The sequence below is a fragment of the Panicum virgatum genome, chromosome 3N, assembly GCF_016808335.1.
Source record: "Panicum virgatum strain AP13 chromosome 3N, P.virgatum_v5, whole genome shotgun sequence".
In the NCBI taxonomy this organism is placed as follows: Eukaryota; Viridiplantae; Streptophyta; class Magnoliopsida; order Poales; family Poaceae; genus Panicum; species Panicum virgatum.
Window position 1 is genome coordinate 50,190,414 of NC_053147.1, and position 22,391 is coordinate 50,212,804.

The following is a 22,391-nucleotide window of genomic DNA, read 5'->3' on the forward strand; positions in this document are numbered from 1 at the left end:
GGTTGAGGCGTGCTCTGCCGCCGCGGCACTTGGGGTAGCTTTTGTCAGGCCTCACTGTAGACCGCATATTACCGAGGTACACAGTGCAGCCGCATGCGCCGCATCCACACAGAGCCCGTCTGCCGCATTAAATGGATACGACGGCACGGCACCCTTTCATCATACTGCCTATGCCGCAAGCTACACGGCCCGTTCAGCTACGCGGCAGGCTACGGCAAGCTACGCCGCAAGCTACGCCCTGGCGCCGTTTCGACAAGACAGGACATGGTTATGCTGGACGGAAGATTCCCAGGGGCAAAGCAAGGAAATCCATGAATAAGGTCTCCGTTGCATGCAACGCCATAATGTCTGTACAGTATGTTATTTTATACTACATCACTGGGCCCATCTGTCGGGGACCCAACGGCTATGTACACTCCTCTCTTGAGATATAAAATGGAGGAGTACGTAAGGCCAAGCCAAGCCAGACACAACACAAGCTCGGATTCACTCCGAACAATCTCGTTCTCAACCTCTTGAGAGCACAAGCAATACAACACACAGTGGACGTAGGATATTACGCACCGGCGGCCCGAACCACTCTAAACCTGCTGTGTTCATCGTGTTCTTGCATCTAGATTGGACTAATCCTAGCTACCCCGCGAGTACTCACCCTCTGGGTTTAGGCGGGTGCACTACGCCACCCGGCTGTGGGTTTGCACACCACGACAATTATAGTATTAATTATCTGACAACAAGATAGAAATTTCTGCTAACAGCTTTCATTACTTTTAGTAGTCTACCTCGTATCACATTAGACTTGCTTGTTCATATTCTCTGAGGTTTCTAACCCTTTGCTCTTTTGTCACTCCATGCCTATATCAGCGCTTTGGCAATTATGGAAATTCTTGAAGCACTGGATCGGACGACCCCTGTTAGTGGATCTTCAACTGTAGTCAGTCCAGAAAACTTCATCAAATGTTTGAAGAAGTTTTACAGCCATTGGAAGGAGGATGTCCATGGTCTTTGGGGCTCTGCAAGGGCAATTGTTGTTGCTACTCCTCCCTATTCTGATGATATTCGGTATAGGAATCATTAGCCCTGAGCATGTGTTTTTTTGGCCGTGACTTTGCAGACACTATAATGGTGTTCTTGAGCAGCCAGATTCATTTTTTGAGTGGACAAGATGGTTGTGATTTGCTTCAGCATTTGAAGATGCCTGTTTGTAAGGCAGTTGGTATTGATATTGTGCTGCATAATATAGAAAAGGCTGGCAATGGCTCTCTCTCAATGGATCAGATCTTAAATTCAGTATGTGCACAACATGAATCCAATAGTTTTGTTATTGGGCACATAGCAAGAGAGAAGCCTGAAGGCAAGGTTCTTGAAGAATGGTATCAAAAGCTGCATGGATCTAGGTTAAAGCTTTATGATGTTTCTTGTGGCATATCTGAGCTTCTTTCTGTGAAAGATGCCTCTGAGATTATGTATGTGAAAAAGGCTGCATATTTAACTGCTTCAGTCATGAAGAAGTATGTAGTTCCAAAGTTGGAGAATATTGTCATGGACGAAAAGAAGGTTCCACATTCTAAGCTGATGGATCTGACAGAGAAAACAATACTTTCCCCGACAAAGATAAATGTGAAGCTCAAGGCTGGAAATGTGGACATTTGTTACCCTCCTATTTTCCAAAGTGGAGGCAAGTACGACCTTAGGCCTGGTGCTTTAAGCAATGATGATGATCTGCATTATGATTCTGGAAGCCTTATTGTGTGTGCGATGGGGGCTAAGTACAGTGGTTACTGCTCCAATGTCGCAAGAACCTTCCTGATTGATTGTTCTATGGAAAAATGCAATGCGCACAAGGTCCTCCTCAAGGCGCATGATGCTGCTATTGCTGCTTTGGCACCTGGTGGCAAGGCAAGAATGAGTTACCAAGCTGCAGTTGATGTGGTCAGAAGGGAAGCTCCTGATCTTCTCCCCTTTCTTACCAAGTCAGGTGGAACAGGAATTGGCATTGAGTTCCGTGAAACTTGGCTCTCCTTGAATGAGAAAAATGATCTGACACTGAGGGAAGGTATGGTTTTTAATGTTTCCCTTGGTTTCCAGAACTTCCTGGCTAAGAGTAGTGATGAGAAGATCAAGGAAATCTCTCTATGATTGGCGGACACTGTTTTGATTTGTAAGGAAAGGACAGAAGTATTGACAGCTTTTGTCTCCAAAGACGAGGATGATGCCTTCTACTCATTTGATGAGGAAAAGATAGGATCACCTTCTTCCAAACCAGCACCAAAAACAGAGCGAATGGCCCGGCTGAATGTGAAGCCAGTGCTAAACGAAGATATGATGCTCTCGCTGAAAGACAATTTGCGATCAAGTAGCCGGACGCCCAAGGAGGATCTTAGGCGACAACTTCAGTCAGAAATTTTACGCAAGAAAACTAATAAGACAGCAATGAGAAGTGATGGTACCAACCATAATCTGTTGGAGGGACATGGCCAGTTCAGAGCTATGGGTGAACTAGTTGCATACAAGAGTGCAAGTGACTTTCCCCGTGTTGATCGGCTGGAGATACAGGTGGACAAGCAGAATGAGGCTATCCTATTACCAATATATGGATTTATGGTCCCCTTCCATGTGTGTACTGTGAAAAAAGCAGAAATTCGTGGGGACAGTAAGAGAAGTGTTTATGTTTCCATTACATTTAATGTCCCAAACACTGTTTCCAGTCTCAAAGATTCAGGCTTGCAGGCAAATATAAGGTTTCTTTTCTTGAAAGCAGTCACCTTCTTTTCAAGGGACAGAAGGCATGCTGAAGAGGTGGTTCAATGAATGAAGATTCTTCAAAAAGGAGTCTTGGAAAGAGCCAAAAGAGCAAGTTTGGTCAGCCAAGAAAAGCTTCAAGTACATGATGGCCTGACAAGGGATAGGATTCAGTTGCTTGATTTGTGGATACGGCCAGCACTTTCTGGCCGTGGAAGGAAGGTCTCTGGAACACTGGTAGCCCATGTCAATGGTTTTCAGTATACCGTTTCTAAATCTGAAAAGGTTGATATTATGTTTGGCAATATAAAACATGCCTTCTTTCAGCCAGCTGAGCGAGACATGATCACACTTCTTCACTTCCATTTATACAATGAAATAATGGTGGGCAAGAAGAAGACTAGAGATGTTCAGTTCTACGTTGAAGGACCGAAGCCGGCGACCAGAGGGGGGTGAATGAGAGCCGATCAAAATTTCTTCGAAATTCGATTCGTCGGCCTATGTCCCAAAATCGCCCAAGCCCTCAAGCGTTCTGACCAAAGTTTGGAGTAGCTACAGAAAAGCTAACCCAACACAAAAGTCCTCGAACGAGCGAGTGAAACCACGAAGCAAATAGGAAGCAAATTGGAAAAACTACAGAACTGATCTGTCTGGACCGGTCTGACCGGTGCACTGGACCGGTCTGACCGGTCGAGTCTGTTCAAAATCCAGCAGACCGGTCTGACCGGTCTTGCCTACCGGTCTGACCGGTGGCACCGAGAAAACCCCGAAAAACATAGAATCAAACGGTGAATCTCGACCAAACGACCACGAAAATCGATGAAACTTGGGGGATTGCTTCGCCCCTACCCCGTGAACATATCCCCAAAAGATCTCGTCCCAAAGATCAACGAATCTTGAGAATTATGGGGGAGATCAAAAGGGATTGGGGTTTTTTCAAGAACTCAAGAAAATGAATTCTAACAGGCCAGTGAATCCAGAGGGTTTAGGACAGGTCTAGAAGCACGGAAATCACCGCAAAGAACTCGTGGACTCCTCGCAATCAAGTGCACCAAAAACGAAATCGAAATTTCATCAAACAAGGCACAAAACGAGGAGATGGATTGATTCAAACCGCCCAGAGGGCACGAGGAGGTTAGGGCCTCCTTTACCAATCAAATCCACAAGAGTTCTCACACAAACAACATTCAAATCTACCCTAAAGAGATGAACAGGGGGAGAGAGACACAGGGGCGGCGGCCTGGAGAAACAGAGAATTCACGGACGAGTTACAAAAGCCGCACTTAAACCTAACACAAGTGAAAGGGTATTTATACCCGCGGGACCGGTCAGACCGGTACGCAGGACCGGTCAGACCGGTTGGTTAGACCGGTCAGACTGGTGCCAGGGACCGGTCAGTCCGGTTGGCCTGCAGCACCCCCTGTACACGATCTCATCCGACGGCCGAGGTTCTTTCTTCGAAACGAAGTCTTCTCCGCGATGCCACCATCTTGATGAAGATCCAGTCTGCGGTTTTGGAGGGTCCGCGAAACCCGGGTATGTGGCCGGTTTTGAGAAAACCGTCAAAACCTCACGCGCGAGAAGATTCCCGCCTCCGCACCGTGGCCCTAGACGCCGTTCCCGCCTCGGCCTTCTGACGGCCCTAGACGCCGCCCGACGCCCGTCACCTCCTCGCCCGCAGCGAGGCCCTAGACGCTGTCGACGCCCGTCGCCTACGTCAGTCCCGAGACCGACGCCCGTCACCTCCACAACTCGGCGTCTTCAACCGCCGTCCGCCTCCTTGGTTTTGTGGCGCAAACCAAGAAACCTTGCGCTGCTTGCACCCTCAATCCAGGAGTGGACGCCACAGCTGCCGCCCGGTCTGAGCTCCGGTCCCAGCTGCCCTTCACCGCCGTCCACCGCACGGTCCATCGGTCACAGCACCTCCACGGCAGCTCCCCGTCAACACTCGACGCCCGTGTACCTGCAATCCAAAGACCAAGCGCACGATCACACCGCACGGTTGACAATTCACTCATCACAAGCAGGATAGAGTACTCTCGTTCCTCAATCTCCCCCTTGATGAGTGCATTGTCAACACACCACAAATGAACCAAGAGAAGTGAAACCAAAGAAGAACAAAGAAGCACGAAAGAGAAGAACTCAAGCAAGTGACGAAAAGCTCAGAAAGGCAAGAACAGTCCCTTACTCAAGCAAAGATCGATTCCCTAAGACAAGGGCAACGGCTCGATGCAATCGATCAAAAGCCAAAAACATGACTCCTCAAAGACAGAGGTAACACTCGACGCAGTCATGCAAGATGCGGAGGGAAAACGAAGAAAACCAGGAGCCAAAACCAAAGCAGAAACTCCACAAGCAAAGTTTTTCCCTCTCACATGTGCAACTCTCCCAAAATGATGCACTCTCAAAGCCCGGTGCACAACAAGTTTTTCAAAAAATCAAACAAGTCTCCCCTTGTTCGATCACTTCTCAAAATTCTCCCCCTTATTGGCACATGCACACATCAAGCCTAAATAGACCTAAAGCTCCCCCTGAATCTGAGACTCCCCCTGAACAGATGTTATGCAATGAATACAATGCAGAAGGTGTAGGTGAAAGCATTTAGGAATACAAAGATATGAGCAACATCTAGCCTCAAGCACGTGTGCATCCATAAACCAGACCTGCATCTAGCTCAACAGGGTATATCAAATCAGTCTAGAGCTAGACAAGTTCAGTTTAGGAGAAATAAAAGCATCACCCATGATCTAGCACTAACAAGTAGGGAATGGAAAGCAGTGCTACTCAAACTCATACAGGTGAGCCAAACCAGCCAAAACAAGTTGTCAACCGTCATTTTTCAATCAATTTTATATCAAGCAATTCTTAATGCCAGGGGTTGAAAGCTTGTCATGCTTCACTTAGCAACGAGGCCAAGCCTATGCCAAAAGACAATCAGAAGCTTAAAGCACTCGTTTCAGTCATACACAGCCTTGCCCGGGTTCTCACAAGTGCAAAGTGAGCCGTCCCGAAAGCTCGATCAGTGCGACAAGCAATCCCACCTGGATCTTTTCAATCCATTTCAAGAGCAGTTCAAGCAATTTTATCAGATTTAGATCATTTCTAGTATGAATTGCTGAACGAAAAGGCACACTAGCATGAATAAGATAGCAAAGCACATCAACACGCCCTAACATGCTAGTAGCCAAGACAGGGTGATCATGTTTTCAGATTTTCAAATCAAAATAGCTTAACTCAGATGATGTCATATACACAATGGAGCAAGCTATACATGATCAAGTTTATCAACTCACACTAGCAGGAACTAGAAGATCATAGCAATGTATACAAGAATGCTAGTGCAAGAGAGACAATGCAAAATGCAAACATGTACAATGCATATGCACAATGCAACTACCAAATCTAGAAAACAAAGAGAAGCAAATAAAATCTACAAAGCTAACCAAAGAAAAGTCAGCAATCAAAAGGGGTAACAAACCCCAAGCTCCCCTCGCAAGCGAGCAAAGGTGTCCTGCTCTAGCGGTTTGGTGAGGATATCTGCGATTTGCCTCTCTGAAGGGACATGGATCAGGTCTATGTGTCCTCTCTCATGGTTATCTCGCAGGAAATGGAATCGGATGTCTATGTGCTTGGTTCTGGAGTGTAGGACAGGGTTATTTGCAATGCTAATGGCTGACATGTTGTCTACAAAGATGGGAACCCTACCGAAACTCAAGTCATAATCCTGCAAGGTTTGTTTCATCCAACGTATCTGGAAGCAGCATCTAGCAGCGGCAACATACTCAGCTTCTGTGGAAGAAAGCGCTACGCTAGCCTGCTTGCGAGAGGACCAAGACACCAAAGATGTACCGAGAAATTAACAAGTGCCGGATGTCGACTTGCGATCCAACCGACACCCACCGAAATCGGCATCAGAGAAGCCCACCAAAACCAGAGAAGAATCCGCAGAATACCAGAGACCAAATTCAGGGGTGAATTTTAAATACCTGAAGATGCGTTTCACCACCTGCCTGTGGGAGGTGCGCGGCGAAGCCTGATACCGCGCGCAGAGGCAGACGCCGAACTGGATGTCCGGTCGCGTCGCCGTCAGGTACAGGAGAGAGCCGATCATGCTCCTGTACTCCTTCTGGTCCACCGCCTCGCCGTCCAAGTCCTCATCAAGCGCCGTCGATGTGATGATCGGAGTTGGCTGAGGAGACAAGTCGCTCATGTTGAACTTCCGCAGCAAGTCTCTAGTGTACTTGGCTTGATGGACAAAAGTGCCCTGAGGAGTTTGCTTAATCTGCAGCCCGAGGAAGAACTGCAACTCACCCATCATGCTCATCTCGAACTCCCTGGACATCTGCTCAGAAAACTTGGAGACAAGAGCGTGAGAAGAGCCACCAAAGATAATATCATCCACGTATATCTGAACCAAAAGGAAATCAGTACCAGATCGCATGAGGAATAAAGTTTTATCAACACATCCCATTTTAAAGCCCTGAGCCAGCAAAAAGGTTTTCAATCTATCATACCAAGCTCTAGGTGCCTGTTTCAAACCGTAAAGAGCTTTCTGAAGTTTATAAACACGGTTTGGAAACTTGGGATTTTCGAAACCAGGGGGTTGCTTCACATAAACCTCTTCTTCGATAAAACTATTCAAGAAGGCAGATTTAACATCCATTTGGAAAACCTTAAAACCTTTGGAAGCAGCAAATGCAAGAAAGATTCGAATAGCTTCCAAACGAGCAACAGGGGCAAAAGTTTCCTCAAAATCAATACCCTCTTTTTGGCAAAACCCCTGGGCAACAAGACGAGCCTTGTTTCGAACAACCAAACCATCCTCACCCTGCTTGTTTTTGAAAACCCACTTCGTTCCGATGGGATTACAAGCAGGTGGAGGCTCGACTAAAACCCAGACTTGGTTTCTTTCAAAATTTTCAAGTTCCTCATGCAAGGCATTGACCCAATTAGAATCAGAAAGAGCGTGTCCAATATCTTTGGGCTCAAAGAAGGCAACAAATGCTGAATGAGCAAAGCCAGCGATACTTGTTACCTTGGACCTGGTGACTCGCTCGTTGAGATCACCTAGCATTTGTTGAGGTGGATATTGACGCTGAATGTGTCGCGGTGCTTCCCGTGTCGAAGTCGCTTCCTCATCAACCAAAGCTGGTGCCTCCTCAGGTGCAGCTGGTGTAGCCTGAGTCACCTCCTCGAACAGCCCCCGGGAAGTAGACGTAGTCGGGTCGGGGCCGTCGTCATCGTCCGAGCTCGTAGCAGAGATAGCTGGGTCCACAGCACGCGTGGTAGCCTCAGCCTCGCCATATGCAGCTTCTTCCTCCTCATCTTCAAAGATGGAGGTGCCGAGCTCATCATCTCCTGCAACTTCAAAGATAGAAGAATTGCACGGTGCAGTCTCGTCGAAAGTGACTTCACAAGTCTCTCTGACGATGTTAGTATCAATAATCAGCACACGGTACGCTCTAGAGTGAGAAGCATAACCGAGAAAAACACCGTCAGATGAGCGAGACTCAAATTTATCAAGATTTCCATCTTTCAGCACAAAGCACCGGTAACCGAAAACTCTGAGATGGTCAACACGGGGCTGGCGTCCAAACCGCAACTCATAAGAAGTCCTGTGCATGAAAGCATGCAAGAAAATGCGGTTGGACACATAACAAGCGGTGTTAACCGCCTCAGCCCAGTATTTGCGAGGAGTCCTATGCTCATCGAGCATCGTCCTCGCCATCTCAACCAGCGTCCGATTCTTCCGCTCAACAACTCCATTCTGCTGTGGAGTGTAGGGAGAAGAATACTGGTGTTCAAGCCCTTGATCACTGCAAAAGGCATCAAAATGAGCATTTTTGAATTTTGTGCCATTATCACTGTGAATCGCTCGCATGGCCTGGGGTAGCTCGTTTTTCAACCTCAAGATCAAGTCTCGAACAAACTCAAAAGCCTCATCCTTGGTTCTCATGAAAAAGACCCAAGAATAGCGAGAAAAGTCGTCCACAATCACAAGAACGAACCACTTCCCACCAACAGACATCACCCGAGAAGGACCTACCGTGTCCATGTGTAGCAATTCTCCAGGGTGAGAGGTCATCACCTGATTAACAGGCGGATGAGAAGCGGCAATCATCTTCCCATGGCGACATGGATGGCAAACAAGGTCCTTTTCAAACTTCAATTTGGGCAATCCTCGGATCAGGCCAAGTGAACTCAGTCTCGACAACAAATCGAAGCTCAAATGTCCAAGTCTCCTATGCCACTTCCACAAATCAGAAGAAGGACCAGCCATCAAGCAATGAGAAGGGCCAAAAGGAGTTCCAGAGAAGTCAACCAAGAAAACTCGATCGCGAGGTGTAATCCGGCAAACCAAATCTCCTCTGGAATCCAAAACACGCGAACAGCCCTCCTTGAAGCGAACCTCAAACCCCTCATCAAGAAGTTCCGAGACAAAGAGCAAATTAAAACCAAGATTCGAAACCAAAACAACTTCTCTCAGGGTAAAGCGATCTGAAACTCGAACAGCGCCAAGTCCATGTACCTTTCCTCTTCCATTATCCCCGAACACAATGTACTCCTTTGAGCGCATCGAGGTGAGGCTGGAGAACCATTTGTCATTTCCGGTCATGTGGCGCGAACAACCGGAGTCCATGATCCACCTGTTCTCCAAGCCTCCGACCTGCACATCAGTAGTGAGACAAAGGGTGAGCAAATGTCTCAACACTGGGGTTAGCAAAGTGAGAAGCAAACCAGTGTCGAGCCATTTGCTCTACAGAAGGGTTAGCAAAACCAGACAAAGCATATCCCTCGTCCCGTCTACCGCGTGACTGACGAACACCACCGCGAGGAAAGCGTGGAGCCTCAAAACCTCCTCCAACGCCTCGGTCTCATGGTCCATAGCCGTACTGAAAATGACCAGGAGCACGGCCAGCAAAGCGACCACTTGCTGGAGCACGGTAACCACCACCGTCTCCCTGACCTCCACCTACACGGCGCGCCCTAGCATCTCGCCTATCACCACGCCGAGGAGGACCATGCACCCGAGCAGAGTACATGTCCGCGTTCCGTCTCTCCTGCTCTCTCCTCACAGCCCGCTTCCTCCTGAAGCAAAACTACTCCAAGTGACCTTCCCTATCACAAAACTCGCAGTGGTACCTCACCTCACGCTTGGGAGGTGGAGGCCTAGCCTGCGGACGGGGAGGAGCAGCCCTCTTCTTCTGGACAACCTGGGCTGCGGCAGCAAGGAGCGTGTTGAGGGAATTCCTCAGCTCATTGGGCTTTGGAACCCAAACCTGCTTCTGCGGAGGTGCTTTCGGTGGTTCTTTAAGCACACCATCCGCGGGGTCAGCAAGCGAAGGCTGCGTGCTCGTGCTAGCAGTGTTTCCAGCAGCCTTGCCAATCTTACCATACAACCTGTCAAAGTCTGACTTCGTGTATGTGTAACCGACCCCAAACCCATCACCACGCTTGAACTGCTTAATCATCATGCCCAACTGCGGCTCACTGCTAGAAACCCAACTCAGAATCGCCCTAAGATAGGTATTCTCATTCTCCAGGTTGGCTTTCTCTACCGCAAGATTATCCAAATTAGAGATCAAGCCAGGGCAAACGGAGCAGTCAATAGGTGGGCTAGACTCTACGACCTTAGTCTTTCCAAAAGACTTGATCAAAGCGTTCTTCTCCTCTAGCTCCGACCTAAGCGTGGGACAAAGCTTACAAGCGCCAAGCAAAGCATGCCTAGATCTAAGCTCCTCTAGTTCACAAACAACAGTAGCAAACTTGGACTGTAAAGAAGCTAGATCAGACTTGAAGATAGGACACTCATCGCATTCAAGCACATCACTAACAATAGGAGCATCCTTAACCAGTTCTAGTTCATGCTTGGCCTTAGCGAGCTCATGAGACACGTCACCAAGCGAAATCTTAGCAACATCTAAGTTCGCCACGTTCTCATCATGCTTGGCACGGAGAGCAACAAGATCGTTCATGTGAGATATGCAGCCAGCGCACTCATCCTCACTAGATTTCTCCCTAGCACAAGCCAGCTCAGCCCTAAGCTTTCTACGCTCTCTAGCTGCTTCCTTAAGCAGCCTCTTCTGGTTGTCGAGAGCGCCGTACAACTCCCTAACCTCTGTATCAAGCAGGTCGATCGTGGAGTTTACCTCTGAATCTCTCTCGGATCCAGGAGAATAGCCGGAGTGCGTCGGTGTAGCATGTCCACCCGAAGACGCACGAGCACCATCGGCTTCGCCCGCCATGGTGCAGAAGCTCTTGCACCGACCGGCCGCCAAGCAAAGGCCGATGAAGCCGGTGGCTTCCTTGTCCCGCTTCTTTTTCTTCTTGTCGTCGTCGTCGGAGGTCGGTGAAGAAGAGCGGTCGGTGTCGGAGCTCTTGTCGAGGTCGCTGAGCTGCGCCAGGAAGGCCTTCTCCCGCTTCTTGGCCTTGTACTGGAAGCGCTTCTTGAGCGACTCCTTGTTGAAGCGTCCTCCCCGGTCACGACTGCGGTGCTTGTGGCGCCGACGCTCCTTGTTGGAGCCTCCCTCGTCGCGGTCGCGGTGGCGGTAGTAGTCGAAGGAGTTGTTCTGGCCACCGCCGGACTTCTTGGGGCAATCGGCGATGAAGTGGTTCAGATCGCCGCAGTTGTAGCACCCGGGGTTCTTCTTCCTCTGCCTGTTGTGGTAGATGCGCTGAAACTTGCTGATGAGGAGGCACAAGTCGTCGTCGCCCAGCATCTCGAGCTGCTCATCCGAAACAGAAGGCAAAGAGGCAAGAGAAAAGTCAAGAGCAGAGTTAGCGTTAGAGCTCGATTCACCTAGGCCAGTCACAAGAGCGACGCCCTTGGAAGGAGGGGCACCATTGAGCTTGGCTCGTGTCTGCTTATCCACCTCCGTGGCCTTGAGCTTACTGAAAAGCTCGTTCACCGTCAGAGTCTCATAGCCAGCAGACTCAATGATGGTGTTCACCTTGAGATCCCACACAGAGCGATCAAGTGCGTAAAGCAACTTGAGGGCCTTCTCGTGCTCTGTGTACTCAAGTGCACCAGCAGATCTGTTCGCATTGACCTTGTTCACAATCGACTGAAAACGACTGAACATCAGGTCAATGCTCTCACCCGGCTCCTGTGTGAAGTTCTCATACTCACGCCGGTGAGTCTCGAACAGTCTAGCCTTCACCTGAGGTGTACCATCGTGATAGTTCTCAAGGCACGTCCAAATTTTGTGGGCTTCCTGAAAACCCTGGACGCGTGAGAACTCCGCACGAGAAACGCCAGCGAACAAGACATTGACGGCCTTGGCGTTAGCCTCGTGCTGGGTCACCTGGAGAGGTGTGGTCCGAACAGCAAGCACCTCGTAAAGCTGGTTTGTCGTAATCTCCCAGACATCGGCTCCCATGCTCTGCAGAAAGGCTCTCATGCAAACCTTCCAGTAGGCATAGTCCTCACCGGAAAAACACCGGGATCTTACCAAGACTCGCCATGGTCGCCGAGTGGTTTTCGAAAACCGGTTAAGGTACTGAAAACCTCAACCAAGCTCTGATACCAATTGAAGGACCGAAGCCGGCGACCAGAGGGGGGGTGAATGGGAGCCGATCAAAATTTCTTCGAAATTTGATTCGTCGGCCTATGTCCCATTATCGCCCAAGCCCTCAAGCGTTCTGACCAAAGTTTAGAGTAACTATAGAAAAGCTAACCCAACACAAAAGTCCTCGAACGAGCGAGTGAAACCACGAAGCAAATCGGAAGCAAATTGGAAAAACAGCAGAACTGATCTGTCTGGACCGGTCTGACCGGTGCACTGGACCGGTCTGACCGGTCGAGTCTGTTCAAAATCCAGCAGACCGGTCTGACTGGTCTTGCCTACCGGTCTGACCGGTGGCACCTAGAAAACTCTGAAAAACTTAGAATCAAACGGTGAATCTCGACCAAACGACCACGAAAATCGATGAAACTTGAGGGATTGCTTCGCCCCTACCCCATGAACATATCCCCAAAAGATCTCGTCCCAAAGATCAACGAATCTTGAGAATTATGGGGGAGATCAAAAGGGATTGGGGTTTTCTCAAGAACTCAAGAAAACGAATTCGAACAGGCCAGTGAATCCAGAGGGTTTAGGACAGGTCTAGAAGCACGAAAATCACCGCAAAGAACTCGTGGACTCCTCGCAATCAAGTGCACCAAAAATGAAATCGAAATTTCATCAAACAAGGCACAAAACGAGGAGATGGATTGATTCAAACCGCCCAGAGGGCACGAGGAGGTTAGGGCCTCCTTTACCAATCAAATCCACAAGAGTTCTCACACAAACAACATTCAAACCTACCCTAAAGAGATGAACAGGGGGAGAGAGACACAGGGGCGGCGGCCTGGAGAAACAGAGAATTCACGGACGAGTTACAAAAGCCGCACTTAAACCTAACACAAGTGAATGGGTATTTATACCCGCGGGACCGGTCAGACCGGTGCCAGGGACCGGTCAGGCCGGTTGGCCTGCAGCACCCCCTGTACACGATCTCATCCGACGGCCGAGGTTCTTTCTTTGAAACGAAGTTTTCTCCGCGATGCCACCGTCTTGATGAAGATCCAGTCTGCGGTTTTGGAGGGTTCGCGAAACCCGGGTATGTGGCCGGTTTTGAGAAAACCGCCAAAACCTCACGCGCGGGAAGATTCCCGCCTCCGCGCCGTGGCCCTAGACGCCGTTCCCGCCTCGGCCTTCTGACGGCCCTAGACGCCGCCCGACGCCCGTCACCTCCCCGCCCGCAGCGAGGCCCTAGACGCCGTCGACGCCCGTCGCCTCCGTCAATCCCGAGACCGACGCCCGTCACCTCCACGACTCGGCGTCTTCAACCGCCGTCCGCCTCCTTGGTTTTGTGGCGCAAACCAAGAAACCTGCCTTCCGTCGCCGCTTGCGCCCTCGATCCAGGAGTGGACGCCACAGCTACCGCCCGGTCCGAGCTCCGGTCTCGGCTGCCCTTCACCGCCGTCCACCGCACGGTCCATCGGCCACAGCACCTCCACGGCAGCTCCCCGTCGACACTCGACGCCCGTGTACCTGCAATCCAAAGACCAAGCGCACGATCACACCGCACGGTTGACAATTTACTCATCACAAGCAGGATAGAGTACTCTCGTTCCTCATACATTGAAGTGATGGATGCTGTCGATTCAATTGGTCTAAAGCGCCGATCAGTATGGGATCCTGATGAAATTGAAGAAGAGCAACGTGAACGGGCACGGAGGAGGGAGATAAATAGACAGTTTGAGCCTTTTGTGAGAAGGGTTGATTCCATTTGGACCAAGCCCAGGTTTAACCAGCATGCCTTACAGTTTGAAACACCACTGCAAAAGCTTGGTTTCAATGGAGTACATGGCAGAACGACTTGTTTTATTGCCCCTTCTCCAAGTTGTCTGGTTCAGCTTATTGATGCACCGTTCCTCGTGACATCCTTGAGGGAGGTTGACATTGTATGCCTGGAAAGGGTGGCGCTTGGGCAGAAATCCTTTGACATGGTATTTGTGTTTCATGATTACACGAGGGATGTCGTTCGCATAGAAGTCATTCCAATGACTGATCTAGATAAGATCAAAGACTGGCTCAACGATTGCAGCCTGAAGTACTATGAGTCCAAGCTGAACCTTAACTGGCGCAAGGTCCTTAAGACGATGATGAATGATCAAGAGTCAGAAACGAACGATAGGTGGGAATTCTTGAATCCGGATGCCAGCGACTCTGGTTCAGAGAGTTCGGAGACAGAAGACGACCAGTATGAACCTTCTGATTTGGAGACCGGGTCTGAATCAAATGATGAGGGGAGCGATGATGAATCAGTGGTTATCTCTGGTGATGATGATGGTGGCTTAGATGAAGATGACGGTGGTGAGTCATGGGATGAGATGGAGCGCAAGGCAAAGGATGCTGACGCAGAGATGGGCAGTGAGTCGGACAGCGAGGACGAGAGGCAGCGGAGGAGGGAGAAAGCAAAGGCCAAGTCTCGCCATCCTAGTGGTGCCCCGCAGAAGAGGCAGCGACTGAACTGATGGGTAGTTGTAGGATCATGTTATCAGCAATCCAGTTCTTCTGAGATTGTATTTGAACAATTCTCAGTGTATCAGTAGAACTTTGCAGCGTGTTTTAAATTGATTACTCACGTGGAGTTACTGTTAGTTTTATTCTAAACTTTTTTCCTGATTTTACACCAATTTCTAATTTTGATGCTTGGAAATAATTTTTACCATTTCTGCCTTTTGTTGTCTTAATAATAAAGAGCTCGCCTCACATTATTTTGCTTAGAACATACGGCTAACCAGTAGTCACTACAATGTAGTTGCAAGCCATTTTGTAAGACACTTTGTGAAATAACAAGCTACAGTTTTTCCCTTGTATGATGTATGCACTCTTCTTTTTGATGGTGAACTGCTGCTATAGGTACCAATGGCAACTGCTGTAGGCGAACTAGTTTAGTGAAGCATGCAAACTAATGCATTTCCGGAGTGATGAAGTAAAATAAATAAAATAAACGGTCGTAACATTATTTTTAACCAGCAGACTATTTATGAAAAATCCTTATTATGATTCATTGAAAAAAAAACAGTAGTATGGAATGCTTGTAGAAGCACAAAAACATATTGAGAATCTTTGTAAACATTGGCACCTGAAAAATATAGCCCACTTCCTCATCACATGTTTGCAAAAAATGGTTAGCAAGAAACGGCCAACCGGCATAGTAAATGATCACGCTTGTCACATTTATGGAAAAAAAAGTACCCTTAGGACAATGTTTGTAAAATCACAAAAGCATTTCCAAAATCATTGTAAAAGTTGGAACCTTAAAAGTATAGGCCATATTCCTGTCACATTGTTTGGAGAAAGAAAATGATTAGTATGAAAATAGTCAGCTCTCCGATCGCCCTCATGAGTTCGACGGCCAATGTTATTGAAAACGTAATCATCTGAAAGTATTTTTTCAGAACCATACTACTTTTCATGTCATAAACTCTATCAGTTTTGGGTATATTAGTGGGTAAAGTTCTCTAAAATTTAACTGCCTGCGCGTGTAAAGTGACAACTAAACGAGGATCAGGAAAGTACAGATTTAAACTGGGGCCTCGCGCCTACATTTTGTCTGCCACAATGCCACTCACTCGGTCAGAGTGGCAAAAAGTTAATTACCTCAGATTTCGCGGCCCATTCGATACTTGGGCATCCATCCCATGGGCCGTAGTCACAACCCAAGGGTGCCAAAAACAAATCCTCCTCTCTCCCCCAATCCTTGGCGCCAATTAGCTTCCTCTTGAAGGCTCTCGTCCCGCTACAGTTGACAGAGGGGAAAAAAAGGCAATCTCGTCGCCATCGGCGGAGACGGCGGTCTCCTCCGCCTCCGATGGCCCGCGGGGCATCGCGAGGTGGCGGAGACGGCTGTTCTCTCGCCGGCGGGTAGGGTAGGTAGTAGTTTAGGTCCTAGGGTATCTAGGGTTAGGGTTCCTAGCGTCTCCGGCGGGCGGCGGCGGTGGCGCCCCGTGGGAATAAGTCCTCTCGAGCTCTTCCTCGCCCCTTTGGCGTTTCTCTTCGGCATCATCAGCGAGCTCGTGGAGGTGGTGCTCCCGCTGTGGAGCTTTTGTACAGGAGGTCTTCGCCGGCGGCTCGTCGGCCCGTGGGGAAGGTGAGCTTGTTGGCCTTTTGTTTGGTGGGCAGAGTGGCAGCTCGGGGTCTCGTGCAAGCTTGGAGAGTGGAGCGGACTCGATCTTCCCACGGCGGCTTCGGTCATTGCCGGCGAGTTCTACTCCAAGGTTGTCGGGGCTTGGGACGTGCCCCGGACCGATGGATCTTCGGCGTTGCCTTCATCTCGTCTACGGCGAGTGTCTTCTGTGATTCCTCTCAAAACCAGGCGGCGATGGAGCTCCTTTCGACCTGGGGGTGATGGCTACGGCGTCGGGTGGTCGCCGGCGGCGGTGGTTGTCGGCTCCTTCCGGCTTCAGTGCGTGGAGGTCCTAGGGACTTGTTTGTAATTTTCTTGTTTGTCAGGGTCCTCCGTGTAAATTTGGTGGTACTGCTGTCCTCTGTATCCTACGTCACTCTATCTGTATTTGTAAGGCCTTTTGTACTGTTTCCTTAACTTAATACAGGTACGGTTTGATAAAAAAAATCCTTGGCGCCAATTTCATCTACAGCCACTGTACACTTTTCGCTAAGCTCCGAGATAGCATCACCACAAAAAGTTACGAACCAAGGCCATTTCAAACTCCACTGTGACAGCTCAAAAACTTGGACGCAAGCACACACGGGCGGCGCGAACTCGAGGAGGCCAGGAGCCTTTTGCGTTTGTCTTGCCTGCACGCTGCCCACGCACTGTGCTTGTTTTTGTTTTTTTATGGGCCACCTTTCTACTCAAGACATCCTCTTTGGCATTCTACAAATTCTAGCGCGCATGTTTTTCGAAAAAAAAATCTCGCATGTATGGTGCACTAAATGAAGTTTATTTGTAAATTTTTTTCAGAGATTAGTGTAATTTTTCGCGACGAATCTAATGACGATAATTAATCAATGATTTACTACAGTGATGCTACAGTAACCATTCTCTAATCGTGCGTTCAAAAGCCTCATTAGATTCTTCAGGGCCACTAGTGCAGAGCTTCTGAAGTTGATTTTGTAAACTGATTTTATTTGACACTGTAATTAGTGGTCAAATATTACTATTCCTCGCGTTGCCTAGCATGCCTCAGGTTGCTCTGCTGTGGTCAGCGAAAGATTCTGACGAGATCCGACTTTACCGCGCAAGCATCAGAACTTTGTGCAGAGGAGAACAAAAACAGACTGGTGTCTACTGCAGGGTATGCAAGGGCAAGAGACGACGGGGCTATTTTGCCCGGGAGTCAATTAGTATGCCTAGAATTAATTATTAGCGGTTAGAATAACATCGCATGATATCAAAATTAGGAATTTGATAATTATGTCGTGAAGTGTCATGGTGATGATATTTTTTTCACATTTTATGAAACTCTCTCATCTCTTCTCATAAATGACTTTACCATATCAACAAATTTACTAATGTGGCATAATATTTAATACTAATTACACTCCTATGACATTTCTATTAAAATTGGCAAGCATGCAGGATTGACTGTCGTGATGTGGCTTTGATTGTCCGATTTCAATTGCCTGTATGTGGACCTTTGAGGGTCATTGCTCAGTGGATTTTTCTGGATTTCTTTTCATGGAATGTTAGGGTCCGGGCCTATATTTTCAGTTAAATGACTTCTGACTTTGTAGTAGATCCCTCAATTATAAAATACTCCATCCATTTCAAATTATAATTCGTCTGAGTTTCTGATCCCAAATTTAACCACTCGTCTTATTCAAACATTTATGCAAAATATCACTTCTTCAAGAATGACTTAAGTTTGACTATGTTTGTACAAATGAATCAGATGAGTGGTCAAATTTAGAGTTAGAAAGAACAATTTGGAAAAGGAGTATTTAGCTTCCCACAATCCCACTAGATGGAATTCATTATTACATAGGGGTGGCTTGAGATATTGACTAAACATGCATCCTATACATTGCTCCTCTATTTTGTAAATACCAGACTAGATGACATTGCGATATAAAGCAAGCCGGTTTACCCGGTGTTTTAGCTCTGAATATGGTTGCATACTTTTCCACTGTTAGCATCATCTGGATATATACTAGTATATACATACAGTATGCCTTGCAAGCTGGGCTGATGTTGATAAGTTGCCATTGCTCCCTTCCAAGTTTCCTATTGCAATAACACAAAGAAGTCTATTTTTGACCATCCAATTATCACCTGAGCTCGATTTTGATCATCCAACTCCAAAAACCAGATATTCATGACCATCAAACTATCAAAACTATTCATATTTGGCCATCCGGCTATTTGAAGGGTAATTTCGGATGATATACAGTAATAGGCCATATGACAACTCATTTTCTCTTTTCTCTCTTACCATTCTCTATTTTTCTCTCTTTCTCTCCTTCCTCTTCTCTCTTCCCCAGGAGGCGCTAGCACGGACGGGCGGAGGCATGTGGTGGCAGCTCATCGGCTAAGAGACTGTGACACGACTTATGAGAATCGGGCCCTCCATGTCCCAATCTATTCTCCCCTTCCAATTCTCCTACTCGTCCCCTCTTTTCTTCTACCTCTCGCCACGAGCACGAGCAGAGCCGAGCCACCATCAGACCTTCTCGCCATCCCACACCACCAAACTCAAACCCCCCTCTCCCAACCCTCCTCCACCCTTCCTGCTGCCTCCCCAACCTGCTCTTGATGAACTCCGACCCATTCCCATTCGGGAATCGAAGCTCTCCATTTGCCATTGGCGCCAGTGAGCCCGAGATCCGCCCGGAGGAAAATTCCCACCTCTGGCTCCTATTTTTCATGTCCAACAACTCAAATTGAATGTAAGAGAACTCCTAAAGCTCATGCCCTCCATATAGGGATATAAATGGATCGAATACGGACGGATATTATTGATATCGTATTTGTTTTCATATTTTTGTTCAAATACGGATAGTGTTAGTTTTTGTGGATAAGATTGTAATAGATATTGATATATGAAAAATGTAACTTTTAGTATCCGGATACAGATCGGTTATGGATATTGAATATTCAGAATCGGATACAAATGGATAAAAACCCTTCCAAACCGGATCTAATTCGATCGGAAAATATCTATACCATTTACATCCCTACCTCCACGTTCCACCATGGTCCGCTAATTTCCGCGCTCATCCATGGAGGTCGCCGCCAGCCAGAACCCTCCCCTCACTGCCGGGCATGCTCGACCGTTGCCTCTCATACACATCACCCATCTTTGAACTTGCCTCATTGCGCAGATGCTGTAGGTGCAACTCCCCACTGCCATACAACTCCGCTGGCGGGAACACGGTGGTCAATCGGCCGTTGCGATTTTGACTGGCCATATTACATAGAAGAGAGGAAAAGGAAATGACATATGGCCCCTACTGCCACGTGTTGTACAGATCAGCCAAACTACGCTTCAAAATAGCCAGATGCCTATATATAAACGGTTTTGATATTTTGATGGTTACCCGATTTAGAGTTAGATGATCCTAATTGAACTTAGGTGATAGTCAAATGGTCAAAAATGGACTTTTACCTAACACAAAAGAAAAAAAAAGTTTTGTCTTCATTCCGGGAACAAGTAGGATATAGGAGTTGCTCCGAAGGTGCAAAGTAAACGGCTTGACTTTGACGGTTCATGGCGAGAGGAGAATCTGTTAATCAAGGATGAAATAAGGCAAGGTGAGACTAGACAAAATATTATATAAGAGCATGGTTAAGGGGGTGTTTAGTTGGTGAAAAAGTTTGGGTTTGGCTACTGTAGCATATTTCATTGTTATTTGACAATTAATGTCCAATCATAGATTAATTAGAGTCATTAGATTCATCTCGTAGAAATCAGTTAGACTATGTAATTAGTTATTTTTTCAACTGTATTTAATGCTCTATGTATGTCCAAAAGTTTGATGTGACGGATACTGCACAAATTTTTTTGAAAACTAAATGCCTCCTAATAGCTCCGCCTATCATCGGCTGGGACACACGTCATCATGATAGTGTGGACCTCACTCCCTCAGCCAATAGCAGCAAGACAGGATGACTTCGCCGGTTTAAGCGGGCGGTTCGTGAGTTGCCCGTCGCCTTCTCACTTGCTTCACGTAGATTCTCAGCCATCTCTTAGTCAAATATTATCAGGGCCGGTCCTGAGTTTTTTGAGGCCTGGGGCGCAACTAAAATCAGGGGCCCTTGTACATACATGCCGTTGACAATACTAAATGTAAATATATATATATAAAGTTACTGATCAATATTTAATTGTGTATGTAAAAGCAATATCCATATGAAATAATTCATACATATGAAATTACCTTAAAAATTTCTTGCAACATTTCTTGATGCGAAGTCATTGATGATTGTATCAAGAGTAAAGTCCATCACCGGTCCCTAAACTTATGTCGTTGTGTCATCCCAGTCCCTAAACTCACAAATCGACCGTGACAGGTCCTCAAACTTATCCATCTGTGTCATCTCGATCCATAAACTTGTTTCACTGTGTCATCCCGGTCTCTAAACTAGAAAATCAAACGTTTACATCCTCAAATTTGTTCAATTATGTCATTCCGGCCCCTAAACTTAATTTTGAGTCTCATATGGGTCAAAACAAGGCGATCTAAAATCTATATATCAAAAAATAATTCATAACTTTTTCATATAAACTTGAATGAAGATAAACTTTATATCAAAATAGTAGCCCTCGACGTAATCTACAATTTTATAGTTGAAATATTTTTGAATTAAAACTGTTTAGGGTCTCAAGATATTGTTGTAAGTTTATAGATTTTGAAATTTAAAAGTTAAAATTAAATTTTGGGACTCTAAACAATTTTAATTCAAAAACTTTTCAACTGCAAAGTTGTAGATCACGACGAGAGATACAATTTTGATATAAAGTTTATCTTCATTCGAGTTCGTATGAAAAAGTTATAAATTACTTTTTGATATATAGAGATTTTAGATCGTCCGGTTTGGATTTAGATGGGACTCAAAACCAAAATTTGGGACCGGAATGACACGACTGGCCAAGTTTGAGAATCTAAACAGATGGTTTATAAGTTTAGAGACCGAAATGACACAACCAAACATGTTTGAGGACCTAAACGATCGATTTACGAGTTTAGAAACCGGAATGATACAGTCGAACAAGTGAGTCACGCTGTCGCGGAGGTCGCAGGCGCGAGCGCGTCGTGTCCGCTTGCCGGTCCGCCGTTCACGACTCCGCGTCGCCGGCTCGCCGCCACGAACAAGAGGGTTTAGGGTTGAGTCGCTAGTCGCGTGTGCGCGTGCAGTGGCTGGTGGAAGACGCTAGTTTGGGCTCCTGTACGACAAGTCGCGTATTGCTTCTCGGCTCTTGCGGACGGCCGGATGCTAAGGGCGCGTTTAGTTCCCAAAAAATTTTCACCTCGAAATTTGTGCCTCTCTCTTTGGACACGTGTATGAAGTACTAAATGTAGTTAAACAATAAAACTAACTGCACAGTTTGGATGTACACGGCGAGATGAATCTTTTGAGCCTAATTAGTGCATGATTAGCCATAAAGTACCTCTAATTATTAGTCAAAATTTTTGTGTTACTCGTGCTACTTCAAACCAAATGGGCCGTTATCAACTAGCCTAGCCGCCGCCCAAGCCCAAGCGAAGCATGTGTTTTTTCTTTCTCATCACACGTAGCTCGGGCCCTGTTTGGTTTGGAAGTAGCACAAAAATTTTGATTAATAATTAGAGGTACTAAATAAAGGTAATTTATAAAATTAACTCCATAACCCTGCGCTACTTCGCGAGACGAACCTAATGAGGCATTTGACCGCACGTTTAGAGGATGGTTACTGTAGCATCACTGTAGCCAATCATCGATTAATTACTATCATTAGATTCGTCGTGAAAAATTATACCCATTCGTGAAAAATTTTTGCAAATAAACTTCGTTTAGTATTTTATGCATGTAAGATTTTTTTCTCGAGAATCATGTGAGATAGGTATGATAGGGAATCGAATGGAGGGAGCCGTGCCCGCACACAGCACGGAAGACCCGGCAGCGCCCCGAGACGGTACGCGCACGCGGACCGC

At 47.1% G+C, this 22,391-nt stretch overlaps 2 protein-coding genes across 2 annotated transcripts; both read left to right on the plus strand.

Annotated features, from left to right (window-relative positions):
- The first annotated feature begins 1,194 nt into the window (after window positions 1–1,194).
- On the plus strand, window positions 1,195–2,811 carry LOC120667858 (FACT complex subunit SPT16-like). Its single transcript, XM_039947850.1, has 2 exons — window positions 1,195–2,061; window positions 2,167–2,811. Exons 1-2 carry the CDS (start codon window positions 1,195–1,197, stop codon window positions 2,809–2,811), a joined length of 1,512 nt encoding a protein of 503 aa, XP_039803784.1.
- LOC120666113 (FACT complex subunit SPT16-like) lies at window positions 2,779–15,016 on the plus strand. Its single transcript, XM_039945903.1, has 2 exons — window positions 2,779–3,159; window positions 13,865–15,016. The coding sequence occupies exons 1-2, from the start codon at window positions 2,812–2,814 to the stop codon at window positions 14,762–14,764; spliced, it is 1,248 nt and encodes a 415-aa protein (XP_039801837.1). The 5' UTR covers window positions 2,779–2,811; the 3' UTR covers window positions 14,765–15,016.
- Window positions 15,017–22,391: the final 7,375 nt, after the last annotated feature.

Coding starts and splice junctions, on each gene's coding strand:
- LOC120667858 (XM_039947850.1), top strand. CDS start 1,195: ATGCCTGTTTGTAAGGCAGTTGGTATTGATATTGTGCTGCATAATATA. Junction 2,062..2,166: donor TGACACTGAGGGAAGGTATG/GTTTTTAATGTT, acceptor TTGATTTGTAAG/GAAAGGACAGAAGTATTGAC.
- LOC120666113 (XM_039945903.1), top strand. CDS start 2,812: ATGAAGATTCTTCAAAAAGGAGTCTTGGAAAGAGCCAAAAGAGCAAGT. Junction 3,160..13,864: donor AGACTAGAGATGTTCAGTTC/TACGTTGAAGGA, acceptor TCTCGTTCCTCA/TACATTGAAGTGATGGATGC.